At 45.6% G+C, this 10,329-nt stretch overlaps 1 protein-coding gene across 1 annotated transcript in view; it reads right to left on the bottom strand.

Moving 5' to 3' along the window:
- The window catches only part of PSMA3 (proteasome 20S subunit alpha 3), a 29,173-nt gene that overhangs the window by 8,562 nt on the left and 10,282 nt on the right, over positions 1-10,329 (bottom strand). The window contains exons 4-6 of the mRNA XM_068129537.2: positions 6,509-6,610; positions 6,265-6,338; positions 2,204-2,273 (exon numbers count right to left, since the gene is read on the bottom strand). Coding sequence (XP_067985638.1) covers positions 2,204-2,273; positions 6,265-6,338; positions 6,509-6,610 — 246 coding nt within the window. The remainder of the gene's footprint in view (positions 1-2,203; positions 2,274-6,264; positions 6,339-6,508; positions 6,611-10,329) is intronic.

Raw genomic sequence — 10,329 nt, 5'->3', positions numbered from 1 at the left:
AATCCCATCACTTGTTCAAAAGTTGGCGCGGCAACAAATTTTACTTAACATGACCACTGACATTTTACCTCTCGACTCCACAATCAAATCAGTTAATCTGTGCATCATATACACTTATACCAAGTTTGTTCAAAATCCCATCACTGGTTCTCGAGTTGGCAGAGCAACATAATTTTTCCTCAACATCACCTCTGACCTTTGACCTCATGACCCCCAAATCTTATCAGTTCATCTTTACCTCATTATACATACCTGCACCAAGTTTGACTAAGATCCTTTCAGCCATTCTTAAGTTATCAAGGCAACAAAATAATTGCAACTTAACATGACCTCTGCTCTTTCACCTTTGGACGCCAAAATTGATTCACTTCATCTTTGCATCATAATATATAATTATACCAAGTTTGGTGAAAATCCCATAATGGGTTCACGTTAGCCCGGTAACAGAATATTTGCCTGGCGGGACATCTGGCTGACCTTTGACCTATTGACCCCAAAATCAAATAAGTTCATCTGTGCATCATAATACATACTTGTACCAACTTTGGTCAGAATCCCATCACTGGTTCACAGGTCGTCACGGTAACAGGATTTTTACCGAACATGACCTCTGACCTTTGGCCTTTAACCTCATGACCCCAAAATCGAATGAGTTCATCTTTACCTCATTATACAGACCTGCACCAGGTTTGACTCAGATCCCTTCAGCTGTTCTCAAGTTATCGTGGAAACGAAAGCCTATCACGGACAGACGGACTGACAACCCAAAAACATAACGCCTCCTGCGACTTAGTTGGAGGAGGCATAAAAATAAGCGCTAATGCTTTGTTCACGCTGTTTCTCCGTATTCTGTTTATTTACAATCACAATAATGAAATTATGACAAATGGGAATTAAAGTTGAACTTGAAGCATTTTGCAACTTGAAAGAACATCCTTTCCGATGGAGACATGAATTAAGACAACACTGCAGAAAGAGAACAGCCTTGCTCAGATAAATACACCGAGTTATTTATAAGAATCGCTGATGTTAAGTTTTTCAGATTTCACTCCACATTTCAAAACTTATTAAGTGTATGGGGTATGATCATCAAATCCTAAGCCAGATTTCGATTATATATTTTAACTGGATGGTATTCATAGAATACCCTGCACAATCAACTTGGTACGAGCCAACTCTTCTGTTTTTAAAGGTTGTTTTTTTCCCTTTGATCCAATATGGCTGCTAGACCACGTGAGCGATGACATCGTCAATTTATATTCTCCAACGTAATTGTTGCGGAGATCACGCTCAAGAAATTTCAAACTGATCAGACTAAGCATTGTCCCTGTCAAATTAAGACGTCAAAATTAAGGCACCAATGATTTCATCGTTAAAAACACATTCCCCATGGGGAGTTCTTTACAATGAGCCACGTTTAATTTTTCCCATTGAGCGGTTTTGGAGATATAGAGGTGTCACGTTTTTCCAAGATGGCATCCATACTATGTAACCTATAACGTCATAATTATGAATAAAAAAATTATACAGGCGGAGGCGTTCTTATAGTGAAAATTTCATGCCAATCGGACCAACGGTTGCCAAGAAGGCGAATTTCTAAAATGCAGACACGTACGCAACCGATTGCCTAACCCTGCTTGTCGCTTCATAAGCGCAGGGTAATTAGTCCGTGAGAGTAGATAGTGTTTCCAAGCCAAGGCACATTTCAATAGGCCAAAATAAATACCGGCTTAAGAACCCAGCAATGTCACAGTGGGCTGACCAAGATGGCGGACCGCCATTTTGTTACGGGTTCATTTCTTTTCTTTTTTTGTTATGAGCAGCCCATTAATTATCTTCAAAAAGGGTGTTTAACATACCCAAACGCCCAGTTTTCATTCAGGCACTCCGTTGGAGGCCGTGAAGTATGCATTCAAAGTTTGGGGTCCCCAGGTTTCATGGTTTTGGAGGACGTGTGCATGCACGCGCGCGCACACACACACACACACACACACACACACACACACACACACACACACACACACACACACACACACACACACACACACACACACACACACACCCTTTTATTATTGCAGATAATTCTGGGAAGAGGGAGAGCTTGTCGGACAGACGAGGCACCATTGTAGCATTCCTCCGTAATGATAATTTGCACGGATTGTTTTAACTTGAGCAGAGAGTCAAAATCGGATCGGAAACTTACATAGGACACCCCGGAAGGATCAATCGTGAACATCTGTGGCCCATCTTCGTCGTAAGAAGCCAACATCACGCTGCAGTACGAGATAAGCAAGAGTTAATTCAAAAATGTAAATTGACCTTTGTACACTGTCAGTTGTGAAAAACAATGGGTGAAACACCTGAACAAAAATAATGTCCAAGTACTGTACAGTGCAACACTTGCACTGAAGATAGATTAAAATATAACAAAATAATGGTACTTAGTGGCATGGCTTAAATGAGAAGCCTTTTTAGGAAATGGATAAAAGAGGAGCAGTCAATTTAGCATTTCACTCAAGCAGATTGGCAGGGATTACAAGCAGCTATCTCTCTTCAGGAGGGGTCTCCCATATCTACTGTCCCTGATGTTAACTCAGCCTGGGAATTTTTTTTTTTTTTTTCTTTGTATACAGAGTCGAGGCTCGTGAAAGAGCTAACATTTAGCAAACAAACAAATCAAACAAAGTGTATAAAAAGGGGAGCGGCAGACAAGATGGGGAGAAAAGGAGAAGCACATAAACACAACATTTGTGAGGGACATCGGGAATGTGTGGGAAGAGGAGGGCTTGGGGGGATGCGGCGTGGGAAGGGGTGGGGGGTGGGAGAAGTATAAACACAAGGACACCAAGGACTTCCAGGAAAGAAGTCGGCACCTCAAAAAAGTGGATTTGGGGTGAAATTTCCTCCTTTCCTCTTCTCCAATGGCTTGATCTCTGATCATCAATTTGGTTTCAGACCTGGTCACTCTACTCTGGACATGCTGCTTCTGCTTTCTCAACAATGGATGGAGGTCCTCAAGGCCAAACAGGAAATTAGAGCTGTCTCCCTTGACATTTCACGTGCCTTCGATACGGTCTGTCACCCTGCTCTGCTCACCAAACTCTCCTCCTTTGGTATCCATGGAAATCTCCACGCATGGCTGGCGGACTTCCTCTCTGGTCGTAGTCAACGTGTGGCCCTGAATGGGTTTCTCTCATCTCCTCTTCCTGTTCAGGCTGGAGTTCCCCAAGGTTGTGTTCTGGGCCCTGTGCTTTTTCTGGTCTTCATCAAGAACCCTGGTGTTGGGCGAGCGACTAGGGTGCCAGCTTAGGATCCCAGGATCCTGGGTTCGAATCCCGGTCGATCGCTGAATTAACGCCAGGGGGGTTGACTCAGCCTGTCATCCTTCCGAGGTCGGCTAATTGAGTACCAGTTCACTGGTAATTCCCTGCTTGTCGTATAAGGCGACAAAAAGGGATGGCGTCAGGAAGGGCACCCGGCCGTAAAACATTGCTTCAAAAAGGGGACCAAAAAAAAAAAAACAACAACAACCACGGTCCCCGAAAAAGGCCAACCCCCGCTTTGCGGGGAAAAAATGGCCTCTAAATGTGGTTTATCAATGATCTCTCTGACTCTTGAAAATCCTCTCTATCTCTTTGCTGATGACTCTACTCTCTGTCGCTCCATTCCTCATCCCTCAGATCGGCAGTCTGCAGCCTCCTCACTCTCTGCAGACCTGGACAAAATCACAGACTGGGCAATCAAATGGAACATGTCTTTCAATCCTGATAAATCTCACACTCTTACGATGTCTCTCCGAAAAGACCGACTGGAAAACCCTCCCATCCACTTTCTGAATAATCCTCTCCAAGAAGTTCTGTCACTCAAGCTTTTGGGTCTCACTATCTGCCATGATCTTTCCTGGGAAAACCACATTTCAAATCTGGCCTCCAAAGCCAGTCGCCGACTGGGCATCCTCCGTCGTGCGAAGTCCTTCCTTGGCACACCTGAGCTCCTCACCACATACAAGGCTTTCATCCGCAGCTCTATGGAATACTGCTCTCCCCTCTGGTCTGGTGCTCCTGCCTCACACCTAGCCCGTCTTCACGCTGTTGAAACCAAAGCGTTCAGAATCATTGGAATCTCCCGCGATGAAGCTAACTCCAAGGGCCTTTCACTCACTCACCGCAGGCAGGTTGGTGGTCTTTCCGTCTTCTACCGACTCCTCTCTGGCCTTGCCCCCCCAGCCCTCTCTGGGCTCTGTCCCCCAAATATTCCTACAGGTCGCACAAGATCTGCCTGCAACCCTCTTATGGTTAAACTGCCAAAATCAAGACTTTCTGCTCACCTTCACTCCTTCATTCCTCTTTTCTCCCGCCTCTGGAACAAACTCCCTCACTCTCTTCAATCCCACTCCACCCTCCAGGTCTTTAAAACAGCTGTTCACCACCATCTCTTATCCTCCCCCATCCAAAACCTTGATCTTTTCTTCTCCTGTTTATCCACCCCAAACCCACCTCCTTCACATTCCCCGTTTTCTTTCCTGAAAGCCCCTGCAGTGTCCATCCTGCTGTTTACCCCACCCCAGCCCACTCTCTTCCATAGATGTCCCTGTTCCCTACTGTTGTTGTACTTCCACCCCCACCCCCCCCGTCTCCCACTGTCTTTATTACATGTTGTATGTGTTAGCTCTCAGACAAGCCAATACTATAAAATAAACAAACAAAAATTACACAAAAAAAAAAGATGAGATCTCCCTTGACATATCATCTGGTACGCGCCTAACACTGCACATCATGCAGTCAACACAATTCCTATAGTCAAGCATGGTGGTGGCAGCATCATGTTATGGGGCTGCTTTTCATCAGCCGGTACTGGCAAAATTGTCGGGATAGAAGGGACAATGGACAGTGCAAAGTACAGGAGGATCCTTGATGAAAACCTGTTTGAGTCAGGCAATTAATCTGAAACTGGGTAGGAGATTCACATTTCGCCAGGACAATGATCCGAAACACAAAGCTAAATCCATGCTGAAGTGGCTGAATAAGAACAAAATAAATGTCTGAGTGGGCCCAGTCAAAGTCTTGACTTGAACCCAATTGAGCATTTATGGTGAGATTTGAAGATTGAAGTCCATCAACGATCCCCATTAAACTTGGTAGAACGAGAGCAATTTTCACGTGAAGAATGGGCAAAGATTTCCCCACGTCACTGTGCAAAGCTGGTGGAGGCCTACTACACAAAATACTTGCAGCATTCATTGCTGAAAAAAGTGCTTCCACCAAGTACTGAGCTGAAGGCTGAATACTTTCACAACCAGTGAATTTTGACTTGTACATGTTGCAGGTATTCCTGACATATAACCTCCTTCAATTGTAACAGTGTTTTGTTTGATCACCCCAGTTATTAATAACAAAAGTCAATTTGGAAAAATTGTTTGGGCCTAATTCTTAATTCATCTAAATGTGGCATTATTGGCCAGAGGTGAATACCCTTGCGGGCCACTGTACTGGCCACCTGGTTCAGGGCAAGGGGACGTGTTGGATCCCAGCTCTGCGTCAGACAAGCCTGAAAGGAGGAATCCAAACTGCTCAAACCTCAACAATACTAAAGACATTACCACACTATACACTGCACTACCACTGCCATTGCAGTGACAATTCTGCTGTGGGAAAACACCGAGTTCTGTAGCTGAGGCTCTCGGCTTCTCATTTTCACATTGCAGACAGGTCGGGCGTGTCCCTGTCTCATACCGTCTCATTTCTGGTCTTCAGAGCAGCAGCTCAGTACCAGTTGGCCTGACCACATATAAAGGAATTTTGAGGAGGGGGAAAAAAGGAAGAACTATAATAAATATACAACCAAGGAGCTGATACTCTAGGTCGTCCACCTTTTGCGTGGCATGGCGAATAGATCTGTGTGATAATGATATCGAAATAATGAACGTGTTTTTAAATATTGTGAACACAAAGCTACATGGACGGGCAATTGATCGATCGGATGGTATTCATTTTAATGTCCCCCGCCCCTCCAAAATTGTTGGAGGGACAGGGGATGATTCGTGGATTGGTAATTAGGAAGAATATATAATATATTGATTGACACATGATTGTGTATTTTACTTTGGATAAATGATTTGTGATACTTGTTTATTTTTTGATGTGTTGGCCTATTGCAATTACCTCGCTTGTGGAACGTTTTCAACACAGAACGTATCACAGTAATCAAATAAGGAAAACGCGCTGTTTGCATTTTTAAATGCATTCACTTGAGACGATACCATACCTGCAACCGAAGGGCCGTACTGAGCTGTACAGCGTGTGAGCGTGAACGTACATGGCTATCCGGTCCGTCAGGTGCTGCAAAGAGGAAGTCATTTGTCATTTACACTCTCAGAGAAGCACATCGAAGAAAAGGACAGTTTTGTGCACTCAAGTTAAACATGTCATCATGCTCCTTGCAGTGCAGGACTATTTAAGGGCTCATCTCCACAGGGTCACCGTTATGCAACCTCACATGTAACACTTGCCTTGATGGGGATGTCTGTGCCATAATTTGCTCTGAAGTTGGAAGCCTCTTCCCGCGCCGTCGCTGCCAACTGCCTCGCGTCCGCCAGTAAACCAGCCACCGCCTGCCAAGGCCAGTTCGACGGGGTTAGGTTGCGGCGATTAACAGGACATACAGCACATACAGACATAAAACGACAATCAAAAATGCTCAGAAACCCAAAGGTTCTCACAGCCAAAATAACATCATCATCATTTAACATAGGTATAATTTAACATAGGTATAACAGAGGTATAATTTAACATAGAAACTTCCAGAAGGACAACCATCACCACAACACTCCATCGATCTGGGCTTTATGGCAGAGTAGCTAGACGGAAGCCTTTCCTCAGTGAAAGACACATGAAAGCCCACTTGGAGTTTGCAAAAAAGCACCTAAAGGACTCACACTGTGAGAAACAAGATTCTGTGGTCTGATGAAACCAAGATTGAACTGTTTGGCTTCCGTCTGGCCACTCTGCCATAAAGCCCAGATCGGTGGAGTGTTGCATTGATGGTTGTCCTTCTGCATGTTTCTCCCATCTCCACACAGGATCTCTGGAGCTCAGCCAGAGTGACCATCGGGTTCTTGGTCACCTCTCTTCCCAAGGCCCTTCTCCCCCGATTGCTCAGTTTGGCCGGGCAGCCAGCTCTAGGAAGAGTCCTGGTTGTTCCAAACTTCTTCCATTTAAGAATTATGGAGGCCGCTGTGCTCTTGGGAATCTTCAATGCAGCAGAATTTTATTTGTAGGCTTCCCCAGATCTGTGCATCGACACAATCCTGTCTCTGAGCTCTGCAGGCAGTTCCTTCGACCTCATGGCTTGGTTTTTGCTCTGATATGCATTGTCAGCTGTGAGACCTCATATAGACAGGTGTGTGCCTTTCCAAATCATGTCCAATCAATTGAATTTACCACAGGTGGACTCCAATCAAGGTGTCGAAACATCTCAAAGATGATCAAGAGAAATGGGAGGCACCTGAGCTAAATTTCAAGTGTCATAGCAAAGGGAATGAATACTTATATCAATGTGATATTTCAGTTTTTTCTTTTTAATAAATTTGCAAAACTTTCTAAAATCCTGTTTTATCTTTGTCATTATGGGGTATCTAGTGTAGATTGATGAGGGAAAAAATGAATTTAAACTATTTCAGCATGAGGCTGCAACATAACAAAATGTGAAAAAAGTGAAGGGGTCTGAATACTTTCTGAATGTACTTTTTCTTTTTTTTTCTTTTTTTGTATACAGAGTCGAGGCTCGTGAAAGAGCTAACATTTATCAAACAAACAAATCAAACAAACAAGCAAACAAAGTATATAAAAAGGGGAGCGGTTGACAAAATGGGGAGAGAAGGGGAGGAAGCACACAAACACAACATTTGAGAGCAGGGACATCGGGAGATGTGTGGGAGGGAGAGGGCCTGGGGGGAGGCCGGATAGGCATAAAACACCAAGGACTTCCAGGAAAGAAGTCGGCACCTCAAAAACATGGATTTGGGGTGAAATTAGCGGGGGTAGAAAAGATCAAGGTTTTGGATTGGGGAAGATAAGAGATGGTGGTGAACAGCCGTTTTAAAGACCTGGAGGGAGGAGTGGGATTGAAGAGAGTGAGGGAGTTTGTTCCAGAGGCGGGAGAAAAGAGGAATGAAGGTGAGCAGAGAGTCTTGATTTTGGCAGTTTAACCATAAGAGGGTTGCAGGCAGATCTTGTGCGACCTGTAGGAATATTTGGGGGACAGAGCCCAGAGAGAGCCGGGGGAGCAAGGCCGGAGAGGAGTCGGTAGAAGACGGAAAGACCACCAAACTGCCTGCGGTGAGTAAGTGAAAGGCCCTCAAAGATAGCGTCATCGCGGGAGATTCCAATGATTCTGAACGCTTTGGTTTCAACAGCGTGAAGACGAGCTAGGTGTGAGGCAGGAGCATAAGCCCAGAGGGGAGAGCAGTACTCCATTGAGCTGTGGATGAAAGCCTTGTATGTGGTGAGGAGCTCAGGTGTGCCGAGGAAGGACTTCGCACGACGGAGGATGCCCAGTCGGCGACTGGCTTTGGAGGCCAGCTTGGAAATGTGGTTTTCCCAGGAAAGATCATGGCAGATAGTGAGACCCAAAAGCTTGAGTGACAGAACTTCTTGGAGAGGATTATTCAGAAGGTCGATGGGAGGGTTGTCCAGTCGGTCTTTTCGGAAAGACATCGTAAGAGTGTGAGATTTGTCAGGATTGAAAGACATGTTCCACTTGTTTGCCCAGTCTGTGATTTTGTCCAGGTCTGCAGAGAGTGAGGAGGCTGCAGACTGCCGATCTGAGGGATGAGGAATGGAGCGGCAGAGATTGGAGTCATCAGCAAAGAGATAGAGAGGATTTTCAAGAGAGTCAGAGAGATCATTGATGACGACCAGAAAAAGCACAGGGCCCAGAACACTGCCTTGGGGAACTCCAGCCTGAACAGGAAGAGGAGATGAGAGAAACCCATTCAGGGCCACACGTTGACTACGACTAGGGCGGAAGTCCGCCAGCCATGCGTGGAGATTTCCATGGATACCAAAGGAGGAGAGTTTGGTGAGCAGAGCGGGGTGCCAGACCGTATCGAATGCACGTGATATGTTGAGGGAGACAGCTCCAATTTCCTGTTGGGCATTGAGGACCTCCATCCATTGTTGAGACAGCAGAAGCAGCATGTCCAGAGTAGAGTGACCTGGTCTGAAACCAAATTGATGATCAGATATCAAGCCATTGGAGAAGAGGAAAGATTTCATATCCGAAGCAATGATGGATTCCATGACTTTGCTGATAATTGGGAGAAGGCTGATTGGTCTGTAGTTGCTAGGATCTGTTTTTGCATCTTTTTTGTGTAAAGCGGTGATGTTGGCTGATTTCCAAGCAGATGGCAGTTGACCTTGAGCAAAAGAGAGGGTGAAGAGAACAGAGAGAGGGAGTGAAAGAGCGGAAGAACAAGATTTTAGGACCCGTGGGCTGATGCCGTCAGGTCCAGTTGCAGAATCAGAATCGAGGGTTGATAGAAACATTTCCACCTTGTCAGGAGGAAAGGACACTGAGTCCAGGAGCAGCAGGGTACGAATGGGTACGGTGGGTACAGAGAGGGGTGGGTTTGGGACACAAGATTTAGAGGCAAACACAGAGTTGAGGCATTCAGCTTTTTCACGTGCGGAGTCAGCTGTGTAGCCGTTTGAGGTGAGGGAGTGGATGGCGGGGGAACAAACACCAGAAACAGATTTGACCAGACGCCACCAGGATTTGGAAGAGGGAGACAGATAAGAGAGTTCGGTCTTGAGAACGGAGAGATATTGTTTCCTGGCTCTCCTGAGGGTGGACACACACTTGTTTCGGGCTTTGTGAAAGGAAATGAGATTTCCTCCCGTTGGATTTGCTTTCCAGGAGACTAAGGCAAGTTGTTTCTGGGCAACAACCTCACCACAAGATTCCGTGTACCATGGACGGGAGGAAGGGTATGACAACTGAAGACGAGATGGGATAAATCTGTGCATGAGAGAGAGCAATTTACTTTGGAAGAATTCCCAGGATGAGTTGATGTCAGAGGCAGTAGAGATGGGAGACCAGTCCAGATGATTGATGGCTGCTTGAAGACCGTGCCAGTTGGCCTGAGTGAAATGCCAGACTCGTCGACGCTGAGTAGGCTTCCTGAGAATGGTCAGAGAGATGTCCACTTTAACAAGCACATGATCAGATGAGCCGATTGGAGCAGAAGAAGAGCAGCAGACATTTTCAGGGAAGTTAGTCATAACCAAGTCCAGAAGAGAAGATGCTCCGTTGACTGAGATCCAGGTCGGG

The sequence above is a fragment of the Myxine glutinosa genome, chromosome 9, assembly GCF_964187855.1.
Source record: "Myxine glutinosa chromosome 9, kmMyxGlut1.1, whole genome shotgun sequence".
Taxonomy (NCBI): Eukaryota; Metazoa; Chordata; class Myxini; order Myxiniformes; family Myxinidae; genus Myxine; species Myxine glutinosa.
The sequence above is the reverse complement of the archived record's forward strand: the minus strand, read 5'-3'. Positions and strand labels throughout refer to the sequence as shown.